General features: G+C 42.5%; 1 protein-coding gene across 3 annotated transcripts in view; it reads right to left on the reverse strand.

The window, feature by feature from the left end:
• Positions 1-8,691: 8,691 nt before the first annotated feature.
• Positions 8,692-27,938, reverse strand: part of alms1 (ALMS1 centrosome and basal body associated protein) — a 32,492-nt gene continuing 13,245 nt past the window's right edge. For 2 of the 3 annotated variants that reach the window (XM_059033953.1, XM_059033945.1), the window contains exons 8-20: positions 23,297-23,424; positions 19,916-21,584; positions 19,249-19,368; positions 18,568-18,726; positions 17,069-18,240; positions 16,479-16,596; positions 15,425-15,628; positions 14,760-15,004; positions 14,192-14,378; positions 13,786-13,849; positions 10,945-10,998; positions 9,662-9,761; positions 8,692-9,190 (exon numbers count right to left, since the gene is read on the reverse strand). In XM_059033953.1, coding sequence (XP_058889936.1) covers positions 9,146-9,190; positions 9,662-9,761; positions 10,945-10,998; positions 13,786-13,849; positions 14,192-14,378; positions 14,760-15,004; positions 15,425-15,628; positions 16,479-16,596; positions 17,069-18,240; positions 18,568-18,726; positions 19,249-19,368; positions 19,916-21,584; positions 23,297-23,424 — 4,265 coding nt within the window. In that variant the 3' untranslated portion in view covers positions 8,692-9,145. The remainder of the gene's footprint in view (positions 9,191-9,661; positions 9,762-10,944; positions 10,999-13,785; positions 13,850-14,191; positions 14,379-14,759; positions 15,005-15,424; positions 15,629-16,478; positions 16,597-17,068; positions 18,241-18,567; positions 18,727-19,248; positions 19,369-19,915; positions 21,585-23,296; positions 23,425-27,938) is intronic. The other variant, XM_034919898.2, reaches the window with a different exon arrangement.

Consider the following 27,938-nt stretch of genomic DNA (forward strand, 5'->3'; position numbering starts at 1 on the left):
ACTGGTTTTATTCCAAGGGCATTCTCAACCATCTGTATCTTCCTTTGGGCGTCCAGAATGTTGTTAAGTAGCTGCTTTCTTCATCTAGGCGTATTTGCCAGTATCCGTCTTTAACATCAAGTACTGAGAAAATCTTTGCTTTCGCCAAGTCAGGTAGGCGAAAACCAGCAACATTTTGTACGCCTGCATTAACTCTCCATAGAATTTTTTGCCTAACTCTCTATATACCACAATGCTTTGCGCGCAGTGAGACGGAAGTCTCCATTGAAAATCAGCAGAGTCGAGTATCTTGTTAAATAGAATATCTTTTGAAACGCCCTTCTAAATATTATTGGCTGAAGCAGTTTTGAGTGAGGCTGGATTTTCGTTGATTAAAATATTAGTGTGTGCTCCCATTGGCTAGAAAGGTTGCAGTGTTTTTGGCACAGTGCGAGATTGACAGTTGGAATTTTGTCTAGTTGTTTGGAAATTTGCAGGTCTGTACAGCCTTTCGTATTAATGAATTGACAAATTAATTAATGAATTATTAGATGAATTAACAAATACATTTATGATTTACTGTATGAATTGACAAATTTATGGACGAATTGCTAGACAAATTGACCAATTCAGGAATTGACAAACAAATTGACAAACTAATGGCCGGATAGTTTTGGCACAAATGGCGCTCCATACTTTTCGGCTGACCAGTCGATTTGATTGGCTGTTTGGCCGTGTTCTGACTATACTCATGAATTTGCATTTTACTTATTTAATGTGATCCGCTGCGAGGCTCCTTGCAAACCGCACAGCCCTGAACTCGACAAAACCCCCAGCTCAACTACTACCAGTCAAACACGCACTGTCTGAATCAAGCCTGAAGTAACCCACTACTTCAAATGGAAACATCTCATTCTACTAAACCAGAACAGATAGTTAAGGTTTCTGGTTGTTGGGTTTTCTTTCTGAGCGGTCCGCTTGCCTTTAATGTTGTAATTAACGTCATTAAACCATCTCAGTTCCATAAGTTAATCATGGAAAGATGATAATGACAAAATAAGCTCAACTATTTTTTACCTATACATTCCTAAAACGACAGTGATGATCGCTTTACCGTCTCTGCTTGGAGGTTGTAGCTACATAAATGTTTCATAAAACAAAAACTTCACTCTCGCTAAACTAGTCATATAAAATGAAGAATGATTGCGGTGGTTAATTATGTGTTTGCATTATAAGAGCACTACTTTAAATGCAGAGCCATTTATTTTATTCCGCCGCCTTTATTCTGCACGTTAATTTATTCGCTGGAGTGAAAGAAGTCTTAAAAGTTAATCGTCTGGTTTTAATTTTTAATAAAAACAATCGGCATAAAACTTATTTAAAAGCAGGTACATCGGGGGGGGGGGGGGGGGGGGGGGGGATAAATGGGTCATCCAATGACGTGCCCCAATGCGTTCTGTATAGGTTATAACGGGCTACTCTTTGGGGTGCTGCTGATCGTGGGGTACGGCTTGATCACTAAAATCTTGAGTTTTTTTTGCAAAGAGTGGGTTATAACCTATCTAGGGATACCTCGATATTTAGTGAGCAAGCCGGCTAAGGGGGGTAAATGGGTCATCCAATGACGTGCCCCCATGTGTTCTGTATAGGTTATAATGGGCTACACTTTGGGGTGCTGCTGATCGTGGGGTACGGCTTGCTACTCCGCAAATAAGGAACCGGGAATAAGTAACCAACTTCCAGGTGGTCAGTGGAACTCAGGGATTCATGTATGCACACAACGACGGATTAAATGCATTTTATTTTGAGCAAAGCAACGTGTAAAAGAGCCTAGATAAATAATTATTACTATGCTTTTTTTTTTACTGAGGCCCGTGCCTCTGGTGCCTTAGCTGGCTACAGCCTAGAACACTGACTAAACGGTCCGCGTACATTCCGGCCAATCGTTTTTGCATTCTAAATCGGAAATCGGAAAACCAGAAAACGACTTGTTTTTTCTATTTCGGTTTTTCATAAAAACAAAAAGCGACCCGTTTTTCATTTTCCAATTTCTGAGTTTAAAGTACAAAAACTGATTTAGGCTTGTTTCCCATTTTTCATATTGCTTTTTGTAACAAAGTATTCAAAATGGAATAATCTAATACAAAAATAAATAATGGACCATTAAAAAAAAAAAAAAAGTACTGATGCTGCTCTACTCGTATGGAATGTGTATCGTTGTTATGACAGCAGTGTGGCGTAGTGGTTAGGGCTCTGGACTCTTGACCGGAGGGTCGTGGGTTCAATCTCAGGTGGGGGACACTGCTGCTGTACCCTTGAGCAAAGTACTTTACCTCGATTGCTCCAATAAAAACCCAACTGTATAAATGGGTAATTGTATGTAAAAATAATGTGATATCTTGTAACAAGTGTAAGTCGCACTGGATAAGAGCGTCTGCTAAGAAATAAATAATACAGATGTTTTCTGCATCAATACATTGATATCTATATCTATAGAGATGCACCCCCCAAGTGAAACAAACTGGGTACGTGTGAAAGGGGAGCTCTAAACAAACGTGAGCGTCCTGGACAAATGTGCTATGATAATATAATTAAGTTTATAAAGTTAATTTATAAAACCGGATATAAATATTAACCCATTCTTGCCTAAATTTTCTGAATTAAGTTTCCTTTGCTAACTTATGCGCAGATGTGACTTCTGAACATTTCTAGTGTTTGTTTTAAATTAGCCTTAGAAATTTTCAAATAAATCTTTTTTTTTTCTGTGTCCCATATATGGGACGCCAGGCACAGGTGGGTACATGTTTTAATATGTTATATATCTTACCAATAATATCAATAATAATATTCATGAATACTAAATAAAGTAATAAACCACAATATTATATAACAATAACTTTTATTTATTAAATAACAATAATTTTTATTTATTATATATCAATAACTCGTATTGTATAACAAGAACTCTCATTTATTGTAAATCAATTAACTCAAAGTAAACAACTTAATTGTATCAACAAGTATGTGGTAAAAAACATAACTCATAGCAAACCCTACTTTACAGCATATAATAAAGGTAATTTGATATTTGATATTTTTACTTCAACCTGATATTCTGTCAACAGATATTGAAAACAAACTGGAGACCTCTGACACCACTTTGCCAATTACTGTTGGTGGAATGGCTTGAAACAGTCAATGTGCAGTCCAACATGACATTTGCAACATGCAACTTTAGCCTTCTTGCTGCAATGAGCACACCTTCTCTGCGTCTGATTTGTTTTTGGGTAGTGACCTTGTTCATCCCGTCGCACAGCTTTAGGCACTTTCTCCTTTCTTTGGCGTCCTGCAGTGAGTGGCCGACCAATGCCAGGAGCATTCCTCGCCTCAGCTGAAAACTTTAGCCTGTACATATTTACCACCTCTCTTCGAAAAGCCAGCAGATCCAGGGATCTATTTTTGTGCCCTGCAGAGTTCCTGTACAGAAGCCATGCATTCTGTATGGCCACATCAGGCATGAACATAAAGAAGGGAACCCACCACTTCTTTGAGCGGATGGAAATTCTGTAGTAGCTAATGTTTTGGGCCATTCTATCAACTCCACCCATGTACTTGTTGTAGTATCGAATTCCTGTGGCTCATCAACTTCAATCACCTTCTTCTCAGCCCGAGAGTAGCGCTTTGCCTTTCCGATAGGCATTACTGGCTGACAATTAGATGCCATCGTGACCACGCTGTTATCATTCCATCGTGTTACTATCTCACGATTGGTAGAACTGTAGCAGTAGTCTGCACTTCCCCGAGGACTTTTAGACATTGACTTTGTATCTAAAACAGGACAATCCTGCACTCTGTTAGCTCTCAGTGTGCCAGTAGCTCCTATTCCTTTGTCACCCAAGTACTGCAGCAGTGGAAGTGATGTAAACAGATTGTCAAATGTTAGCTGGAATGTCACTTTCTTAGGTAATATTGAAATCAGTCCTGTCACCACAGAGCCACCCAAGCCAAGTTCAGGTAATGTAACACCTTTACCAGCATAAGGTTTGCACTGAATGAGATATCCAAGGTGAGTATTCAGACACCACAGCTTATAACCAAACTTGATTGGTTTGCTCTTCATGAACTGTTTAGCTGAGTGCTTCCCATAATAGGGAATCATGGCTTCATCTATACACAGATTTTGTTCAATCTGGAAGGCCTTGAGGAATCTCTCATTCATCATTTCATAGAATGGCCTTATCTTGCCAAGCTTGTCTCCAGCAGGTAGTCGGCTGTTATCAGCAAGGTGCAAATATCCGAGGATCTCTTCGAACCTATCACGTTTCATCAATTGTGATACTGCAACATTACATACATCTTCATTCTGTTCCCACATCATACGTCTCCTTGGTACAACAGCATAGCCGCTTATAAGCAGCACTGCTAAAAAGGCCCTCATTTCATCTGGACTGACAGTGAAGTTCAGCTTACCTTTGAAAGATGCATAGAACTTGCTTTGGTCACACAGGTATTGCATCACTTCTTCATCAAAAAATTGCTCAAACCAAAGGTGTGGTGCCCAGTCATTCTCAGTAATTTGCAGTGTAGTGCTGTTAAATTTCTTCTGCTCTGTTGCTGGTAGATCCTTCTTGTACCACTTTTGTCGTGCTGATTTAGCCTGTTTTCGAAGCTTGAGGTGGTGACCGTAGAAGAACTTGGCTGTACTTCCTCAGCATCAGTAGCTTCAGGTGGAGCATCATCACCTTCACTTCTGCTGTCATAAACCTTTTGACCATGTCTGTACCCAGTGAAGTCTGCATCTACTCGCAGCTGCTTTCCAGACAGGTTATTCACACTACCTCCAGTGTCCTCATCTCCACTGTCTTCTGCACTGTCTGCACCATCATCATCAGGTGGAGTAATAAAAATTTCAGCCTCATCAAACTCTCCTGATTCTAGTATACTAACAACTTCATGAACACTGTACTTTTTCTTTGAATGTGCCATCTAAACTGTGAATAAAATACTAAAGAAGGAAATGGGTATTACCTGTCAGACAAGCTGAATAAGATCACTGGTTTCATAGATTGTATTCCTTGGTACATGGGGAATCAACAATATAAGGGAACCAGACACAACAATTATGGCACCAGACAAAAAACAATAACATCATCAACTATATTACCATAGAAAAAAACCTGTCTGCATCTGTGCCTGGCGTCCCATATATGGGACGCTACAAAAACAATGCTCAGTTTAGACAATATGCACATTTTTTTTATAAAATGGTTATGTACAGCTACAGCACACCCTGACCAACATAAATTCATGAAAAAATAAGAATGAAAGATAATGGCTAAATAGATTTGCATCAATATCTCTAAGCTATCGCTTCTTTGCGTTTTTTGCTCAATTTGAAAGATTGCATTTGATGCCGAGGGAAGAAAAAACCTGGCAGCCAAATAATAAAAGCAGGAATAATAGAACTATAAGAGGGGAATATTTTACAGGTTTCATTATTTCATTTCAGTGAACACACACCCGAGGAGATACACATTTTCACCCCATTTTCACCCTGTCCCATATATGGGACGCTAGGCATTAATGGGTTAAGAACCGTACCTGGATTTTTTTTCCCTTTATGTGAAGGCTTATTATTTTTAGTATTATTATAATGCACTGTACCTGAGTGATACAAGGATGATTATTATATTAACTTAATGTAGCCCTACGGCTGTATTGTAATACAGCACTTTGTAACAACTGCTAAATTAATAAATAAATAATGTTGGTAAACAGACAGAACACTTCCACGACAATAAGCATAGGCGCGAAATTATTGCATTCTCATAATAGCGGGACACAGAGAGCTGGCCGTGTCTGACCCTTTGTTTAAAGGTCTTGAAGGAGCTAAATAATTGTCGTGTTGCAGTGGGGGGTTCTTTTGTAACAGAATATGGAGAAGGGTGGGGGTGAATTCTGTTTACAGTTTCGCACTGTATCGCAGTTCCTTCTTTTCTAAGAGCTGCAAACTGCAGGGAGAGAGGACATGTTTGCATCTTACAGAGCTTGCCATAGGATCATTAAAGGGGGCTAGCACGCTTGGTTGAATAGGTCTGTACCTCTTCCGACACGTTAGTATAGCTATCATTGTTTAAGTGTGTACCTGTTAAAGAAGCATTAACAGATTTTTTGTGAAGTGCTGTCTCTGTCTGAATAAATACTATTATTATTATTTATAAGCAGACGTCCTTATCCAGTGCGACTTACAAGATATCACATTATTTTTACATACAATTACATTATTTTTTACTGCCGAAATCTAGGTAAAGTACCTTGCTCAAAGGTACAGCAGCAGTGTCCCCCACCTGGGATTGAACCCACGATCCTCCGGTCAAGAGTCCAGAGCCCTAACCACTACTCCACACTGCTGCCCTACACTACCTCACTCCACACACTCTTTATCACCGACTCTTGGAGATTAATTTCACAGTCTATTTTTGTATTACAGATTGTTCAATTTCGAATATTCTGTTGCAAAAACCAATATGAAAATGGGAAAATGGGAAACAAGCCTAAATCAGTTTTTGTACTTTAAACTCAGAAATTGGAAAATGAAAAAACCGGTCGATTTTAGTTTTTATGAAAAACCGAAATAGAAAAAAACAAGTCGTTTTCTGGTTTTCTGATTTCCGATTTAGAATGCAAAAACGATTGGCCGGAACGTACACGGACCAACTGTACCTTATGAAGTATATTAAGTACTACATGTACACATAAAATTCACATTTTTATTTTTAATGCATGCTGAAATAATAATATTAATAATAATAATAATAATAATAATAATAATAATAATAATAACCCATCAATTTCACACAAATATAATCGTTAAACACCTACAACGGAAATTTTCCTTTTATGTCATGTCAGATCAGGACATGAATGCATCAAAATAAAGGGGATGAATTGCTGTTTAATACGTTAATAGTACTGTAGGCAGGGCGGTAGAAAGCCCTGCTGTTTAAATGTATTGTTTGTTTATTTATTTTTAGAACAGGGTTTCCCCCTCCGCCCGTGTTATTTGGTATTTGTTTTGTTGTATTATTATTATTATTATTATATTTGTGTTTTATGATTTATTTATCGATATAGATGACGGCAAAACGCCGCGTTATTATATTTATATGTGACGACAAAGCCGTGTGTTGTTTATTTAGTGTGTTCTGGCAGAGGCGAGATTAGCTGGTCAGGCATGTTTGTAAGATTAAAAAATTAACACAGTTCAACAACAGCCCAGTGGCACAGCGGGCCTTACTAAGGCCATGTGCTCTTCAAGAACGTCATGTTGCAAGTTCAAACCAAGGAATATATATATATATATATATATATATATATATATATATATATATATATATATTTCCTGCGATATGTGTTGTTTTAAAACATAAATGAATTATTTAATATAAATGGTGTGGATATCAAACTGCTTGCATTCCCTGATTTATTTTGACGTTGACCAACATGTGGAATCACGTGATTGGTAGATGTCTAGTTATTTAGCTTTTCTGTTTGAAAAGTCGCTACACACCCTTAAAAAGTAAACGCAAGAGGAAGGAGAATAACAATTTTACCTTAGTTTGACGACTTATATCTCATTGTGTAAGAGGTATTTACGTTTTTTTTTTTTTTTTTTTAACATTTGATGCAAGAAAGTTTCAGACTTTTGGTACTGGTACAGATACTAATTCTAAGTGATTTAGTTTTGCTGCTGCAACATGGGGAAAACAGCAAAACTCTTGGAGCTGTATAGTCCCTCGGTAGTTTCAAACACGTTTTTCTAACTTGTACAAGGAACTACCGTTCCTCTCAATATAGACTTAAAACTGAATGAGAATAAATGACCCTCACATTTAAACCATTAAAAGTTTGCCCTCAAAAGAACATTTATGTAGAATAATGTTCAAAACATAACATATTTCATAACTCTAATGTTTTAAAAACTAACAGTTGTGAAGGTCTCTTATACAAAATACTTACAGCTTAAATGTATCCTATAGTTGAATCCAGCCTGAATGTTATTACTTCAAAAATTATTTTATGAAACCTCAAATTGCATCTTGGGCTGACAATGAAATTCTTACCTTTGCTGAACATTAAAAGTGAGAGCAAAATTTTCTAAGGATTTTATGTTCTATATGAAATTATGATTAGCAACCAGATTACTATTGCTATTAGATTACTAGACAGAGCTCTGCCAGTTGGCTTCTCAAAAGTTATTTGAGGTACAGACACTATACTCATAAGAAAGAACACCTACTACTTTCTGCTGTTGCTCTAGACTTGCATCTTTCCATTTGCAAACATGATCATACCTATGTCTCACTCATACAAAAACATCAGTGTCCTATTTAAACTTCCCCTCTTTAAAAAGAGAAAAAAAAACATTAACAAATGTGTAGCAATGAACACAACAGCGTAATCAAAAGGGTGATAGCATGACCTGTGTTGTCAGATGAAATCACCAGTAGCCCTGTGTTAAGTTTACACCAGTATAAACTGTTGAAATAACTAACTCAGGAGATTTCTACATGAGCCATAGTTCTGTACATATAAATATATAAATGGTGGAGCAGGGGGAAATGTTTTGCAAATAGTCTTTAGTATTTTTCTTTTTCTGCTACAATACAAACAAAACACCAGCAAACAGATACGTGTTATGAAACGCTATGCTTTCATTGAACTCTGCTAGGAATTTATTCAGTTTTAAAATTAGACCACCACACCATCTAGTGGCAATTTAAAAATACAAAAAAAATTGCAAATTTGAATTTCCTTTTTGAAACTCCAATTTAAATTGAAAGAAAGGTAAAACAAGCATTGAGAAAAACATGGATTCTTTACAGCTATGTAACACAGCAACCTTGAAAACAATAAATATATAATATATATATTTCATCTTTAAGAAACAAAACAGAGAATATTTCAAACAACAAAGTGGTCAATACAAAAACACTGTATTAAAAACATTTCAATTAATACAAAAAATTATTATCCTTTAAAAAATATTGTTGGCATTTACATAACAAAATTAACTAACAATTAATTAACCCTGCAGTTGTTTTTACTAAATTAAAACCCTATACTATCCAGTGTATACAGGAGTTTTTCGCATTGTTGTTTTCACTCACTGCCAAGGAGTTTTTCTTCCCAAAACATGGTTTGTAATTTTCTGTAAAACAAAAGAAAGTTGCATATATAAAAAAAAATTGTTAATATACAATCTTTTTGCTGAGACGAACGTGTTTTTCAAATATTCTTTCACAACGTAATATTCGAATACTCTTTTTGAATTAGCTGGGAAACAATGTAACTACTCCCAAATATCTTCTGTACAGTAGAACATATGCTATTTATTTCAGATGCATTTCTCCATTGGTTTCCTCTGTTCTTTTTGATAAACGAATACAAACAAGTTCATTCTTGCCATCAAACACATTTCAGTGTTTGTTAGAATATTCGAATATTTCCCTCAGCACTGCCATTTTTCCCACGTTCATTTATTAATTGTAAGTGTCTAATAGCACTTCCCAGAGCGCTTGTAAATTGCAGGAGACAAAACTGAAGACCAACAATGATCGAATGAGAAACCACAATACAGAATCATATAGAAGTGCCTGTTGGAAATGCTCATTAGACGTACCTTCTTGTAGAGCTCTGCCTTGAGCCTGTAGGACTTGTACTCTTCCCTCCTCCTCTCCTCCTCACGTCGCTGTCTAATCTCCGGAAGCTGAGAATACATTCTTTCAGGAGACAAGAACCAAAAGTTATTTTATAAAAAAATATATAAAATGTACAGTATATATGCAAGAATAGTTCTTAGAATTACATGCATGCAGAACAAGTCCAGTCGTCTCCGCATATAGGAACACCTCTAAGAGAACACTTCGCCTAAGGGAACACCCTTGTGGTGTAACAGATTTTTCTCATTGTAAATGCTCCAGCTAAAGGAACAGGAACCTCGCTTAAAAGAACACCTCCTTGGCACCGATAGCGATTTGTTTACAATGGATACAGTGCTGTTTTGTTAAAAAAACAACTCATATCATTGACTCGTTTTTGGCATGTAAACAAATGGCAAAATGCGCCGATGTTTCTCTTGCTACAGAAAGTTGGAAATTGCTCAAGCTCTTGAAAAAAACCTGAATCAGACACAAGTCGCCGAACAATTTGGCGTTTCCCGTTCTGGTGAGTTGCTTCACCATTCTGTTAAATAACGTGCATGTCTTTTATAGTGCTGCTGCATTTTGTAACGTGTGTAGGGGTGCTGTGTTCATTTAGTTTGACAGTTACAGCATGATTTTCAAAAGGGGCAAAATAAGAACTAGGTCGCAAAGTGATTTGTGTCACTAAGTATATGGCTTTCAAAGGGTTTAGATGAAATGAGTCGTGCATTCACTTGTTGATGCTTTAACAATATAAATCAAGTGATGTGGTTCCATTAATCAGGCTTTAAAAATCATTTTGCGACCAAGTTCTTATTTTGCCCCTTTTGAAAATAATGCTGTTAGTTTATTAACCTTGTTAACCCTAAGTAACGCCTATTATTTCTGCCTCTGCCATTGTGATAGACCGAAACACACAATCCAGCTAATTTTATAGTACATAGCGATTTAAGCTTTTTTGACCGTGTTGTTTTGCTTTAGTTTTATTAACGTTAGTTTGTGTGTTACTTTATTAACATACACTTGCTTACTGTTTGCTTTTACTTATACAGTTCATTTCACATGTTGATGCACGTGCGTCATGACAAGTAATACATATGTATTTATTTCCATATTGTGTCGGTGGCTAACTCCATCTTAGAGAACACTTCGGTTATAAGAACACTTTGCTTGCTTCTCGAGGGGTGTTCTCTTAGCTGGAGACTACTGTACTACAGATAGCTTTGCACGTTCGAAAAATGAGCTGCACTTAGGAACATACCTTCTTCCTACTTTCTCTGAGGCTGACACTAAGCTCCCTTGCTTAAAAGGCAGGCTGATAGTTGGCATGCAGAGATAAAAGAAAGAATAGTGAGACACAAGGAGGAAGGAGAGTACCACTCCATGACCTAAACTGTTTAGGTGCTTCAGATAGAGGAATGAGTAAACCTTGACATTCTAAAAGGGACATATAAATCTGTAAGATTTAAACAGAACTATGCAGGGATAGAAAGAAGACTCATATTGCATAGCAGTTTGATCCACCTGGGCTTGTTACCTATACACTTGGGTTAATCAAACACCTATTAAAAGCTGGAATGGTTGAAACTGCTATGCAATAGTCTTATTTCCATCCCTGCCACGGCTCAAACCTTTCAGTGCAGTAGCCTTTTGGGACAAGACTGTGTTTGTGTACTGTAATTCCCGCTGCTTGTTTTGTTTACCTCTGTCTGTGTCTGTGATCCCGGCCTGCATGTGGGCATGTTCTGTGTCTTCTCTGTGATTGGTTTTGTCTGTGTCAGTCTTGTAGTGCATGGTCTGTGTCTTCCCTGTGATTGGTCCTGTCTGTAAACCACTCTGTGTACACGTGTTGAGGATCAATGGGAGGTGTGTGTCACTCTCCCGTCATCTACATACAGAGGGCGGGGGGGGGGAGCTAAGCCTATAAGAAGGTGCTGCGACGCCGTTTAACGTTGCCGTTTGGTTTCGCATAGTTCCTGTGCTGTTGTGACAGAGCTGTGGACTCTGGGTGAGGAAAAAGGTGTGCTTAATAAAGCTTTAAAAAGGAACCAGCATCTCTGTTTTCTGCCTCCTGTGAAACACTACGTTGGTGTAAGAAGCGGGATTGAGGTCGAACCCACAAGCGTCAAGCAGGAGCAGGAGACAAGAGAGATGGTCCAGTTGATCCGCTGCAACCCGACCCATTCCAGATCCGGTGGGATGGCGGACTGGAGTATCTCCTTGGTGGCCTGGAAGACCAAGGCTGGTGCCTTGCCTGCGGGGAGTTTGGGCACAAGGTGGTACGCTGCCCCTACCAGGAGGAAGAGGAGGTACTGCCTGCCCGAAAACGAAAGCAAAGGACGGGCGGCCATTCCCAAAGGCAAGCAAGGGAGCCGATGCCTTCTCCAGTGTCAGAGATGGAGGTGCTGTCCGGCCAACTGCCAGAGATAGGAGCTGTCGCCACTGCAAGCTCCAGCCCTTTCAAGGGCTCCTGCAACAGGCATGAGTCGGGAGCGTAGCACCAGCGGAGAGTAGGAGCAGCGACAGCAGCCAGAACAACACAGTACAGTGTCACTGCTGGAGTGCACCGCGCCACCAACAGCATTTTCGCTGCCGGATTGCCCCGTGCTGCTTCCAGGGGTGCCATGGTCGGCATTGCCGCTGCCAGCACCACCTCCGCCAGAGAGCGCAGCATTTTCACCTTCTGTAAGGGAGCCCCGACGGGGCAAAAGTGACTCGGGTTTAGGGGGTAGAAAGGGGATTAAAACAGGCACCCCTTTACAGAAGCCCAGGGGTCATCAAAGGGGTTAAGCGGGTGCCCCTGACAGAATACCCAGGATCACCCCGGCAGAAGGAGGAGATGAGACGCCTCCCTCTCAGCACCGACTGCCAACCCACCCACCACAATCCGCAGGGGAAAACAACGGACATGAGGGGAGTGGGGTTGTGTTTCAAAGGGGGAGGTGGCCGATTACGGACATGTGCTGCATTGTACCCTGAGGACTTTTTGGGGACAAAAAGAGACTACGGTGGGGGCAATGTAACGATCCGTGCGTTTGTGTTTTTGTGTACTGTAATTCCCACTGTAATTGTGTTCCATTTTTGCTCTATATTTCTTGCCGCTTGTTTTGTTTGCCTCTGTCTGTGGTCCCGGCCTGCGTTTGGGCATGTTGTGTTTTCCCTGCGATTGGTCCTATCTGTCTGTGTCAGTCTTGTAGTGCATGGTCTGTGTCTCCCCTGTGATTGGTGTGCACATGTTCCGTGTGTGTCCCCATTGGCCAAGTGTGGGGCCAAGGACAATGTTGTTGTTGTTCTGGTTGCCATGGTTGCTGTGTTCCTGTGTGTGAATCCTGTGTTGCTGACATAGCTGTGGTCTCTGGTCTGGGTGCAGAGAGAGCATCCAGAGAAATAAAGAGTCAGGATATAAAAAGGAACTAGCATGTCTCTCCTGTTTTCTGCCTCCGTCTTAGAGAACACTTCGGCTATAAGCCAAAGTGGCAGCAGTGTGTAGTGGTTAGGGCTCTGGACTCTTGACCGGAGGGTTGTGGGTTCAATCCCTGGTAGGGGACACTGCTGCTGTACCCTTGAGCAAGGTACTTTACCTAGATTGCTCCAGTAAAAACCCAACTGTATAAATGGGTAACTGTATGTAAAAATAATGTGTAAAAAATAATGTAATTGTATGTAAAAATAATGTGATATCTTAAGTCGCCCTGGATAAGGGCGTCTGCTAAGAAATAAATAATAATAATAATAATAATAATAATAATAATAATAATAATACTTTGCTTGCTTCTTGAGTTTAATAAGACACGCCTGAGCTTGTTACCTATACACTGGGGCTAATCAAGCACCTATTAAAAGCTGGAATGGGTGAAACTGCTATGCAATAGTCTTGTTTCCATCCCTACCACGGCTCAAACCTTTCAGTGCAGTAGCCTTTTGGGACATATTTCCCAAAAGGTTTACCCTAATCTTTAGTAATGTAATACATGATGCCTATTCTAACATGCTTTACCATTCCACCATGTTTGAATGTAATGTGTGATTCAATATTTACTGATTATTAGTGGTTTTGAAAGGTAACTCGAGTAATAAGAGTTTAATAAATACAAAAACTTACTGTTTGGATCTTGTGAACATCTCTTTCTTTGAAACAGTTCTTCTCTTTTGCACCATGGGAATTTCTATTAAAAAAAGGATAACACATATTACCTTGAATGTAGTTTATTATCTAGTTAGCAGTAGTTTCTGTGGTAGAATGTGTTCCAATATACTAGAAATCAAAATATCTTTAATATCATAATGCATAGACTTCAGAAAAAGTAGTTTGTCCTGCTCTTATATCAAGATGATTTATAAAATTTGCAATTAAACAGGTCTATAGGAACCTCTTGTTTGAACTCAAGAGAGCCCTCCTCCTGAGAAGATACCTATATTACAGCATTAACTCACACACAGGAAACCACTGTAAACAAGACTTGCTGGTATCTTCCACAGCCAAAGCTGTACATGAAAGACAACCCCACCTTCGTCAGTCTGCTGGTCAGGATTAGTGGCCCTCCAGCCTCTCTTTGTGGTGGGATTGTTGAAAAGGTTTTCTCGTTCACTGTTAAACACAGACTGCATCCTCCTCTCCTCCGCATGCAGCTCTAACCGCTTCATACGCTCCCGGGAACGAGAGACAAAGTCTGGCCGCCGCATTTCCAGGGCTTCCTAAGAATATGAAGGAGTGATGTGTATAGAAGTTTAATTGCTGATCGGTTTTATAGTTTTGATCTCAGTGCACTGTTAACACCAATACAACAAAGATATTCATGTTTTATAACAAGAAAGGCACACAAAACTGTGAAAACGGAAGAAAATAGAGCCTTCTTTTTAATAAAAAAGGTAAAATCCCCCCATCAGATTTCCTTTATATCACAATGTTATTGGTTTAAACTTTGGGTCCTAAATTTGCAAGACTTTTGCTGTTTTGTTACGCGTCTGCTAAGAAATACTGTCCCCTTGCTCATGAACTGAGGGGCTCCGATTGGTGAGTGAGGACATCGGCTTTATAAAAAGAAAAAAATAATAATAATATGCACACATTCTCACCTGCAGGGTTATTCTCACAAATGAATGAAGGCCTTTGTTACTGATGGCTTGGTTTGTGATGGGCTGCTCCAGGATCCTGCTGACCAGCTGTTCCTGCGTTTGCTTTTCTCTGAGTGGCTCCCTCCAGCGCTTGGTGTAGCCGAGGGGTGCAAACCAGGCAGAACCTGGACCGGGCTCGGAGCTGGGCTGGTTCTCTTTCTTCGACTCGGACTTCAACTCATCAGCAGGAACAAACCAACACACACCTACAGAGGAACAAGATACTGATGAATATGCAGTAGTGGAGACGGCCATACGTTACAGCTTTACATAAACGCAGAGAACTGCATGTCCAATTATGAGTATGACAATCTGAGTGTGTATATACGTATCTGTCTGCCCATCCCTTATGTCACAAATGCATTTTTACATATATCCAGAATAGCACTTATTGAGTTCTGATAAAACTTGGTTAGACATTCCATAGCACAAGTTATTCAAGTTATAGAATATGAATATAGGGCTATATCTCAGGTGTGCCATCTAACAGAAAGACTGACTATCATAGAAATCAATGGGACTGCAGTGTCCAGTTGGTTTATAATATACTATATAAAGATAATTTGTAAGAAGGGACAATTAAACCTATTGCTTTTAGAAGACATTAAAAGGCCATGCACACTGACCTCGGGGGTGTCGTTGCCTGTTGCTCCTCTTTGTCTTCTTCTCATAAAGGAAGTCCTGTGTTTTCTTACCCATCTTCTTGGACTGCAGGTCAGGGTTGCTGGGAGCCTGCATGTGCACAGCCCTGGCAAGGTTTGGGGAGGGGAAGGTCATCCCCACATCTCTAGTGTTCTTCTTGGTGGCACTGTTCACTATCTCCAAATCACCTGCAGCCGAGCACACCAGAACTCAGGTTTCACTTTAGGATTGCGACACTGTTAATCATGTGTTACTGATGAGGTTCAGACAGACAAAAACTATTATCCAGGATTTCTATAACATCTCTATTAGACATGCAATGACATACACTGAATTAGTGTAGTGCAACAAATAATAATAATAAAAATAAATAAATAAATAAATAAATAAATAAATAAATAAATAAATAATTTATTTTTATATAGTGCTTTTCATAGTGGACCACCATCACAAAGCGCTTTACAGAGGTAGGCTGTGAACTGTGCATTATATGCATAGTCACTTACATTTGATTTAACATCTCATCCGCAGGATGGAGCACAAGGAGGGTAAGTGACTTGCTCAGGGTCACACAGTGAGCCAGTCAGTGGCAGGGGTGGGATTTGAACCCGGTGACCTCCTGGTTACAAGCCCTGGAATGTAACCACGGGCCCACACTGCCTCCTCAGAACAAACCTGGGCCAGTTTTGCATTCTCCCATTTTCCTTTTTCTCTCAAAAGGGTGCATGCGGACTGAGGAATATTGCAGGAGCGACGAATTGTCTGCACTATGTTTGTTTTGCACTGAACACTGATGCACTTTATTCTGTACAAGTTTTGGGAATCAAATAATAAGCAAGTCTTAAAACTGACTTTTTACCTACTAGTGTGCATGTCTATTAGGACTTCTTAACTTTTTTTTTTTATGGGGACATTGAGAAGTGTTCATTTGACTTGGAGTTTTAAGAGAGCTGTCACTTGGTGACATTGTTTTTTTGTTACTTGAAAATTAACATCAGAGTATGTATATTTGCGTAGCTTTTTTACAATTGTACGAACCTGCCTGGATGGATTTGCTGACCAGCTTTACAGCTTTCTTACTGGTGAGGGCACTTGAAGGTACTCGGGGTGCAGGGAGAGAGTAGGTACTTGCAGATGACACAGAATCACAGGTCATCTAGAAGACAAAAAAAAACAGTAGTGCCTTGGATTTTCCAATTCCCCTTATTATGTAGTGTTGAAAATGATCCTTTATTTAAGTTATATAATCAGGGTTCAGGGACATTCGATATGGAAAGTAACTTAAAAGTAAAAAGAAAATATAAAACCTATGGAATTAAAGAAAGTGTGATTATGGCATATTCATTGACTTATGAAATTAAAGTAATTCTTTATCATTACAGAACACTGGAAAAGACAGTTCATTATGTGTATTTCTGCATTGAAGTCCCAGGTACAAAACTGTATTTTTTGTATATTTACTATAATTTGAGTTTCATGCACAGGGTTATAGGCTGTCTTTGCAGACTTGTGTAAAACTTACCTTTACCAACACAGAACAGAAAAAATAGATTTACTATTTTTAGATGGACTATGTTCTGTAAAAAGATGGTATTTTATAATAATATAAATTATATTCTTGTACATACCGTCGACTCCTCTGTGCTGTACTGAGCTGGAGGGGCTGCAGGTTTTCCGTGGCTCTTGCTCGCTCTTTTTCTTTGTCCCTTCTGCTCTAAACTGTCCCTCTGCTTATCAATAGTGCTGTAGAGTCTGGAAAGGCTTGGATTGAGGGTCACTCTCTTGGGTCCGAAGGCTCGAATCAGCCGGGCAGTGTCGATGGTAGATATGGTGCTGCCTGTGTCAGTCGGGTATGTGCTTCCTGACTCCGTCTGGACAGCTGTGTCGGTTTCAGAGACCGTCGCACAGAAACTGGAATCCCGCTCTTCCCTTGCAGAGTCTTTCTGGCGGCTCAAGATTTTTTGAATACGTTCTGTGGAAATCTCCCTGATGGGCTCAAGAGTCGAAGATGAGCGGAAAGAGATGCCGTCTTTTGTCTGCATGGACGTCAGTGTCCCTTCTGGTTCCGGTAACTTCTGCACCCAAGCCTGCTGCATGCAGTGGCCTCTTGTATCTCTCGGTTCCCTTTTTGATTCTTCCCTTTTCCTGCTCTTGTGCCTCTCTTCCTCACTCCTGCTCCGCTCATTCTCCTCCACAGACAGGATGGAGTGCTGCACTGGGTTGTTGAGGAGCCTGGAGAGTCGGTCTAGGCGCTCCAAGAGGGAATACTCCTTTGAATCTACAGGCTCTTGTCTCTGTCTTTCCTTGAACTTCTCCCACAGCTTGTGCAAACTCCCGCTGGAACGCATGCTGCGATCAGAAGTTGGGTCAGTCGATCTGTGGCTTGCTGTGGTCATTCTGCCACTGGACAGGGGAGGACCTCTGTCCTTTGAGGTCCAATGCCTTCCAGTCCTGGTTGATGTCAGGTCCTCCCTCACAGAGCTCAGATGCTGGTTTATTTCATCCATACTGTAGTCAGGTTCTCCTCTCAGAGCAGCAAATTCACCATCTTCCAGGTCTCTGCTGAAATCCAGCTTGTCTATGCTGAATTCTCGCACTTCTCTCCTCAGATCTTTATTGGACTGGTGTGTGCCTCTGGGAGAAGAACCACTGTGCTGTGCTGTGGAGCTCCTGCTCAGATCACGAGGGCTCTGCATGTGCTCTGGGTTTTCAATGTACTGGTGATGTCGTCCGGGATGGCTCTGTCCTTGGGACTCCTCACTGATCGGAATTCTCCCGGCTGCCGGGATCTTTTGTGAACCTATTAAAGATTACACATCATGTATGATAAATCACCCAATCACCATTAAGGACTGGTCATAATTCAAGTACATATTATACTATGTTATTCTGTGCAAAGAACATACAGCACAGATCTAAAGTTTAAAAAAAAACAAAAAAAACAATGTCCATTATCTGAATTTGAAAAACACAGAACTTTTTATGTTGCAATATTTAAGAAACAAATCAAATCATATTATTATAGAAACAATGCAACACAATGGCTATACACAATCAGACATTAGGCAATGGATTGATGATATGACTGCATTTTATTTTTATATAAAAAACATAGGTGTTACTTTACCTCCTGGTGTCATTTCATTTTGTTCCCATACAGTTGTGGGCAGCGCTCTCTTGCTGTAGATCCCTTCCTTGTGCCGGGTTGTTACATCAATCTCTATTTCCTTGTCTCTAGAGCCCAGAACCTCTGCTGTGAATTTTGGTGGAAGAGCATCATCCGAGCCTAAACAAAACAGTTAAACTACTTAAACAACCATCCCTTGACACAGAACTGGGGCCTGTAGCCCTCCTGACAGCACAACCGATGCATAGTAGAAAAGAAACTGATATTTGTAGAAGTAATGACATTAATAATTCAGAGAAATGGTATCCTGACTTTCAGCAACCAGGGATCAATTATCACAGTTTAAATGCTACCCTGCGAGTGTGAGCCACACTGTAATAATACCAACACAATACCATTGCACATAACAAAACTATCCAGTTCATGTTTTACTGCTGCATTTGTTGAGTTCCTAGTATCTGAAAGTTTCAATAATGTGCACATTTGCCTTTCTTTATTTGCAACATGTTTCTTGCAAGTTTAGTTCACATATTTAGTAAGTCACAATTTTCAGCTTTTATTTATTTGTATAATTTCTCCCCTAAACTAGTAAGGAAAGAGCTCTTAGTGAATAACAACACTTCATGGTAAATATAGACCACACCACTGATATTTAGTAATAATATCTTAATCAATTCCTACCTGGATGTGAACTTTCTATGGTGGTGTCTGATCTTACTGGTGATACTCTAGTCCCGAGGTGTGGGATGTAGAACATCGCATGGCTTCCATGGGGTTTATATGGCAGCAGCACGGGCTGGTCTGCAGAAGGAAAAAACTGCATCACTAAGAAAGAGCAAGGACTCACCCAGAGCAGATAACCACAACCTCTTCAGATGAGACAGAGGAATCCAACTATAGAAATAAACCTTTCTAATCAGACTTTAAATACCAACACTATTATGCAGAGATGACTGCTTTAATTTGGGAGTGGGGGTGGGGTGGGGACACTTGTATAAAACTGAATTTATTCAATATGATAACAAAATGCATCTTTTTATAAGGGATTCTCTAGCTTTGACAGTACCAACTGCTCTAGATTCTGTAACCTAGGCTTGGTTGCTAAGCAACCAGATACACAATATGGTAGTAAACTGGGCAATGGTGCTACACAAATAATTGAAGCCATCAGTACATGTATCTGAGTTAACAGTTTCCCAATTAAGAGGCTTAAATTGTACTTTTGTGTATTAAAGTGTAAAACCCCTCGTCCAAGCTGTATTTGTTGCAGTAAACGGATGTGTTTTATACTGTATCATAAATGTAACATTCTAGAAAAAATAATAAAAAAATACAACGTTATTCTTACCTGATGCTTGATCAGAAGTGTTGGGTGAGATACGGGACATCCTGTGCAACTGTTGTCGTGGTGTTGTGGAAATGTGATGTCTAGTACTGTGTCCTGCATCCGTGGTAGTTTCTGATGTAAACAATGACTTGTCAGGCACATGTGTGGTTATCTGGGTCATGGCATCGGCAGAAGGGGACCTCACAGTCTGTGTGGGGATGCTGGTCTTTTTACCTTCCTGCTTTGTAGATTCGTTTTGAAGAACAAGTGGGCTTCGTTGCCCAGAAAATGGAACACTTTGGTGGCTATTTAATGCTGTCCTTGGTTCATGGGCTACACCCACTCCTTCTGAATAACCACCATAACCTATTGTAGACACAGCCTTTGTTGGGCATGGGGGTCCTTGCACTGTGATTGGCATCTGCAAACTAACATCTGAAGACAACTGAGGAGTAGGCATTCTTGAAGAACTGGGAAACACGCTTTGGGTTTCTGGATAAAAGTTGGCAACACTGTCCTCAAGCCTAGGATGGGAATTCTCAAACCTAAACTCATTTTCTGCACAAGTGGACTTTCCATTCACAGGTTTGGGTGATAGTGTTACATGGACATATGACAGTACCTTCTTGGTAGGAGACGAAATACAGGAAGTACCAGAAGCAAAAGATGAAATTTGTAATGGTGCTGCACTAGACTCCATATTGTTAGGCTCCACAGTGGCCTTTTCTTTCAGGGATAGGTTTGGGGTTGATCGAGACATTTGTTTTATGGCACTTTTCTCAGGACCATGCTTCATGGGGCTTCTGAGCAGCCTATGTTCTGGAGCAGTGAGAGGAATAATTTCTGTAGCAGGAGTAAAGTCATCCTTCTCCTGATCTACTTGTCTATTCCAGGCTGATTCCTCACTAAGTCTCAATTTTTGTGAAGCAGGATCTTGATGATGATGATAGAAACCATACCCTGAATAGGGTTCCTGTATGAACCTATTAATTCCTGATCTATTTTCAGCTTTTTGTACTGATTCTAGTTCATCTTGTTGAGACCAGGCAATACCTCTCAAAGTATTAGAATGTTCGTATATATCAGATCTTGGAACACATTCTGGAATTTGACCAGCCAAAGGCTGAGGGACTCTGTCCTGCATTATGGATACTGCATGGCTATTAGCATTTGTAGGGGCCCTTGGACTAGAAGAATGTCCTTGGGAATCAGAGAGTGTTCCTGGCATGGTGTGGAGGCTTCTTGCTTGTCTTCTCTCCAGCTCTGTGTCCCTTTCATTCCCAGACTGATCAGATCCACTTTCAGAAAGCTGTCTGAGATGCAGGACCTCTGGACTGACGTGGGGGGAGGAGGAAATGGAAGGAGAGGGGGTCCGTTTACGGGAGGAAAACGTGATGGAAGCAATAGGTTTGTTAGATTCGGTAGCCATCTGGCTAGCAGCACCCACACCCGAAACCCCCTCTCTTTGAGCTATCTCCCGGAGGAGAGCATCTCTGTCTCTGCGCAGTGGGGTGCAAAGCTCGACACTGGTATTAAAGGGATTGCTAGTCAGTTTCTGCATCTGACTGGAGATCTGGTGTTTCACAGCATTCAGAGCTAAGAACTGCCTGGTGGCTCCTGCAAAAGGCACATTGAGGTGAACATCACCACTGGAGGTGGCATCAGAATCCGAATCTGTAGTCCACGGAGCCTTTTGTGAATGAAAACAAATGACACATGGGTTATTTTATGAATGACTTACAGAAGGTATGAATATTTCTAAGCTCCTTCTTCCAGCAAATGGATTTGGTACACAAGGCAATACAAAAATCTGTTCTTATAATTGACACGCTTAGTAAAAAGAAATAAAGATATAATTATTAATTATATAAATATATATACTAGTGCTGGGGCAAACACAGGATTTTCATCACACAGAGCTCTTTTTCATTTGCCATTTTTTAAACTGTCACGCAATTTCTGGTGAGACAGTAAATAACCGCAAGGTATTTTTGTCATTTGTAGCGAATATGAACATGTGATTTTTGTATCCAAATACATATCAAAAAATATTTGTTTGATTATTCGGATATTTGTCCCAGCACTTATAGATACGCCATTATTACAGTTATTTATTTTTTACTTTACTGGTAGATTTTTAAATTGTTATAAATTGATAAACAACAATTTACAGAAAAACAAAACTGGTTATCCATTATTTTTTAAAGAGAACTAACTCAATGGTTGACTGTTAGGCCCTTAACGTTGTAGTCGTAGTCGTAGTAGTAATTATAATACAAATTATAATAAAAACACACACTAAATTAAAAGCACTCTGTTAAATAGTTTTCTATATTTAAAGTAATAGTAAAAAAGTAATGAATGGCTCAATTTAATCTTACCGGTTTCTTCTGCAGCATTTTTTTTTTTTTTTTTTTTTTGAAAAATACAATCCAGAAACAAAATACATATCTGCAAAGTATCTGGAAACTCTCAGCACAACACACAAACCTCTAACGGGTTACACTGCAAACTCGTGCTATAAAGAGCCAGGCAAGGGTGAATATCCTGCATACAGTATCCTCATATCTAAAGGTACAAGGGTTCATTATTTTCAGAGGGAAGCTCATTCAGTAAACCACTAACAAATTACAGTGTTGCACGGAATTCATTAAAGAATCCTATGATCTGAAAACAAAGCATACATGCTCTGAAAATCTTAGCATCCCATGCTCAATCAAGCATCACTTCTAATGAATTACCTTCAGCAGCAACTAACAAGTATCCCAGCTGACAGACCCTGCCATTGATAAAACAAACATACTGAAAAAATGTTATTAATATCCCCCCTCCTCCCCACTATTAAATGGCTTATGACTGTTGTACTATCAAGGCTTTCAGATCGTTTCCAGGAAGTTTTCAACACAATCTATAGAAACTAGAAGAATGCTTCCAGGCAATGACAGAAAGAAGTGGACCATTCCCTTTTACGGACAGTCAGACACTTATTTGTTACAAAATAAGCACAGACAAAAGGAAGCTTAAATATACTGTAAAGTACAATTAATTTGTTTTCAACGGTTGCCAAAGCAAATTATTATTTAAAACTAGTCTGGGCTTGCCCCCTTCATCGTTGAAAAAAAGATTTGCAGCACAAAGAATGAGAATGACAGGTTTCTGTTTCAAGTAGACAAATACTTTGTCAAGATTGCAGTATGAAAAGAACACCCAAGAACTGCATGCGACTGTCCTGTAAAATGCCAAAGCAGTGAAGTCCACCAGGCAGGAATATTAGATTATACTGTATATGACAAGTTTACTGAAAAATTAACCATGTAGGTGTATGATACATTGAGGAATAAAAACGTTCATTAAAATGCTGGCTGTAAATAACAGGCCAACCATTATTCTATGAACACACACCTTGGTTGTATTTTTGTTCTTGGTGTTTTGCAAAAGCTCCGCTTTAATTTCTTCTATTCTCAGTCGGTCCTCTTTACCCAATTCCAAGGGCTCGCACTGTTCCCCTGCAAGCTTCAGTTTCACCCAGTCTGAGAAAAGAAGAGGCATGTTTGACTGAATAAAAATACAGAATAATAGAGAACTGGCTTACTGTAGCAGCCAGGTACAGGATGTCTGGCCTTGTGGTTTAAATTGAATCAAGAGCCTGAATAGATTGGTTTCAATTCCCTACTCAGCCACTAACATACTCTGGTCAGCTTTTAAATTGTAGGTGGTCCCGATGGATAATCTGGTTCTCTTATATTTAAAGTGCATAGAACATATCAGTATTAGTATACTGCATACACATTATTGCATTTATTTTGTAAATTCTACCCACTGGGTAACAGTACAGTACTTGAAATCCAAGTGCAGTTGGTCCATAAATCAAAGAATGGCAGGGGAGCACAGAACTAACACAAAATAATGCATTCCTATTGGACACCCTTTATGTGACCCACAATAAGTGGGCTAGGATGGCTCCAGTTTTGCAGCAAGGAATATTCAGAAGAAGCACTTGAGTGCTAATGCTCGCTTAACGGTGAGAAGTGAAATTTTACTTAAGTTGTCAATACTTAAGCGCGGTTTCTAAATATAGGTGTGTGGCAGTCTGGCTCGCAGTGGTGATGTGGATGACGTCACGGACCAGGAAGTAACTCAAACCAAACAGTGGATGGGCGGTTGAAGCTGAGTGTTAGTGCACTCAGCGTATTTAATAAACAAAATATTAAACAAATTAACACAACACAAAACAAAAGGGCACAAGGGCCAAACGAATGAACAAACAAACAAGTAAGTGATGTGCTGGGAAATCCAGCACGTCTTAGCAATTGTTTTGTTAATGTTGCTCTTTCTCTCTCCGCTCTCCCGTACTCTCCTCTACACTCTCAACCCCGAGTGCAGAGTGCTGCTGGTTTATATACTCTGGCCGAGGGATTTAACTAGTTGGTAATTATCTTATTATCCCCCGGCCAGAGTCTGCACGCGTTTGGTAAGGATGCATGACTGTCAGCTAGTTAAATAATCAGTAGCTGATCAGCCATGCATCCTCACGGGGTTTTTAAATATAATAACAAAAGACGCGGCGCTTTTACCCGCGCCGCAAACAAAAATACAAATAATAATAAATAGGGGCGGGACACTCCGCCACACATGCCCCCCCTTGTGCGCAGCACACATGGCCTTTTCGGCCACCTCCCCCCTTAGTCCCCAAAGTCCCGGTCAGCAGTCCCGGCGCAGGAACAGGGGCAGCAACGGGCCAAAGGTGGCGGCCACGGTGGGATGTCCTCCTCCCACCCAAACAGCCGTAGTGTTCCAATGGCCCGCGCACCGGCCAGCTCCTCTGGCCAAAAAATTTTTGGGGGTGGTCTCCAGACCTGCCCCCCCTTCTTCATGGCCGACAGCTCCCCTCCGTGGGGCTCTGGCCACCCTTTCTCCTGCAGCGAAATTGCTGCGGGGGAAGCTGGTCTCCTGACCTCCCCCCCCTTCTTCATGGCTGACAGCTGCCCTTCACGGGGCTCCAGCCACAGTATTTCCTGCCGCGAAAGTGCGGCTGGGGGAGCTGGTCTCCTGACCTCCCCCCCCTTTTCCATGGCTGGCAGCTCCCCTTCGTGGGGCTCTGACCACATGATCTCCGGCCGCGAAAGTGCGGCTGGGGAAGCTGGTCTCCTGACCTCCCCCCCTTTCTTCATGGCCGGCAGCTCCCCTCCGTGGGGCTCCGACCACAGTGTAGTGACCCCAGGCGAAGCAGGATCCCTGGCGACCCCAGGCAAAGCAGGATCCCTGGCGACCCCAGGCGAAGCAGGATCCCTGGCGACCCCAGGCGAAGCAGGATCCCTGGCGACCCCAGGCGATGTGGAACAGGCAGCCCCAGGCGATGCGAGGCAGGCATCCCTGGGTGGTGCGAGGCAGGGCAGGAGCAGTCCTTCCCATGACGGTGGATGTGGAACCAGCAGGTATTCACCCTCTGCTGGTGGAGGTGGGAGGGGAAAGCAGTCCTCCCACAGCGGCTGAGACGGAACCAGCAGGTATTCACCCTCTGCTGGTGGAGCTGGGAGTGGCAAGCAGTCCTCCCACGGCGGCTGAGGCGGAACCAGCAGGTATTCATCCTCTGCTGGTGGAGGTGGGAGGGGCAAGCAGTCCTCCCACGACGGTTGAGGCAGAACCAGCAGGCATTCATCCTCTGCTGGTGGAGGTGGGAGGGGCAAGCAGTCCTCCCACGACGGTGGAGGCGGAACCAGCAGGCATTCACCCTCTGCTGGTGGAGGTGGGAGGGGCAAGCAGTCCTCCCACGACGGTGGATGTGGAACCAGCAGGCATTCACCCTCTGCTGGTGGAGGTGGCGGAGGCAGAGGCAGCTCTTGCTGCTCTGCTCCTGGTGATGGTGGAGACAGAAGCAGCTCCTGCTGCCCTGCTCCTGGTGGTGGTGGAGACAGAGGCAGCTCCTGCTGCTCTGCTCCTGGTGGTGGTGGAGGCAGAGGCGATGGGGCGGATGCTGGCCACTCAGAGGGAGGCTGTGGCGGTTCTGGCTCCCTCTGCTGTGGCGGCTGGGCTGGTGTGTGCCGTGCTCCCTTCAGCAGCATAAATAGAGGCTGCTGGGGAACATCAGCATCCTGCCCTTCTCCCCCCCAGAAAAATTCAGGGGGTTGAGCCTGTAACTCCTCCCCTTCTGGCTCTTGGGACTGCAGCTTGGGTCCTAAGGCTGTGGAAGCGCAGACTTCCACCTCTTGGGCTATGGACGCACCGACTCCCCCCTCTTTGGGTTGTGGACGCACCGACTCCTCCCTCTTGGGCTGTGGACGCACCGACTCCTCCCTCTTGGGCTGTGGACGCACCGACTCCCCCCTCTTGGGCGTAGGACGTTCGGGCTCCTCCCACTCGGGCGTAGGACGTTCGGGCTCCTCCCACTCGGGCGTAGGACGTTCGGGCTCCTCCCACTCGGGCGTAGGACGTTCGGGCTCCTCCCACTCGGGCGTAGGACGTTCGGGCTCCTCCCACTCGGGCGTAGGACGTTCGGGCTCCTCCCACTCGGGCGTAGGACGTTCGGGCTCCTCCCACTCGGGCGTAGGACGTTCGGGCTCCTCCCACTCGGGCGTAGGACGTTCGGGCTCCTCCCACTCGGGCGTAGGACGTTCGGGCTCCTCCCACTCGGGCGTAGGACGTTCGGGCTCCTCCCCAGGCTGTGGAGGCGAAACCAGCAGGCATTCTCCCTCTGCTGGTGGAGACGGTAGCGATGGCTCCTCTCCCTCTGATGCTGGAGACGGTAGCGATGGCTCCTCTCCCTCTGATGCTGGAGATGGCAGCGATGGCTCCTCTCCCTCTGATGCTGGAGACGGTAGCGATGGCTCCTCTCCCTCTGATGCTGGAGACGGTAGCGATGGCTCCTCTCCCTCTGATGCTGGAGACGGCAGCGATGGCTCCTCTCCCTCTGGCGCTGGAGACGGCAGCGATGGCTCCTCTCCCTCTGGCGCTGGAGACGGCAGCGATGGCTCCTCTCCCTCTGGCGCTGGAGACGGCAGCGATGGCTCCTCTCCCTCTGGCGCTGGAGACGGCAGCGATGGCTCCTCTCCCTCTGGCGCTGGAGACGGCAGCGATGGCTCCTCTCCCTCTGGCGCTGGAGACGGCAGCGATGGCTCCTCTCCCTCTGGCGCTGGAGACGGCAGCGATGGCTCCTCTCCCTCTGCTGGTGGAGACGGTAGCGATGGCTCCTCTCCCTTTTGTGCTGGAGATGGCAGCAGCAGGGTCTCTCCCATATCCGCAGCCAGGTAGTTGAACACCATGGCTGCGATGTCTGGGAGGGAAGCTGGGTGGTGTTGCTGTTCCCAGGCCTCCCAGCGCTCCCCATCTCTTGCCCACAGGAGGTTGATCACTGCAGGGAGGGCTTCCTCATAATCCCTCCCCGGCTCCACCAGCCAGTCCCAGACTCCCTCAGAGGAGAGTGCATTCGTCCTCTTTGGACGATGCAGGTCCTCCCTCACTGGACGCTCTGGCTCCTCTTTCTCCTGCCATGGAGGGGGTTGGTCTGGTGCCACGTGCCCAACCTCACCAACCGCGAAGCACCACTCCTCACCCTTCAGGCAGGTGAGGCAGATATCCAGTGTGGCAAGGTAAGGCTGATGTTGCTGCGCCTCCTGCTGCTGTTGTTGCTGCTGCTGCTGCTTTCTCCTCCGGCTACTTTTCCCCATTTTTAATTTGAGAAAAAAAAACGAACAAACAAAAAAAAACGCACTTTTCAATCCTGGTCCGGCTGTTGGAGGCGTTGTTTGTCCCACGCAGGACACCATATGTGGCAGTCTGGCTCGCAGTGGTGATGTGGATGACGTCACGGACCAGGAAGTAACTCAAACCAAACAGTGGATGGGCGGTTGAAGCTGAGTGTTAGTGCACTCAGCGTATTTAATAAACAAAATATTAAACAAATTAACACAACACAAAACAAAAGGGCACAAGGGCCAAACGAATGAACAAACAAACAAGTAAGTGATGTGCTGGGAAATCCAGCACGTCTTAGCAATTGTTTTGTTAATGTTGCTCTTTCTCTCTCCGCTCTCCCGTACTCTCCTCT

Source organism: Acipenser ruthenus, chromosome 1 (assembly GCF_902713425.1).
Source record: "Acipenser ruthenus chromosome 1, fAciRut3.2 maternal haplotype, whole genome shotgun sequence".
Classification (NCBI taxonomy): domain Eukaryota; kingdom Metazoa; phylum Chordata; class Actinopteri; order Acipenseriformes; family Acipenseridae; genus Acipenser; species Acipenser ruthenus.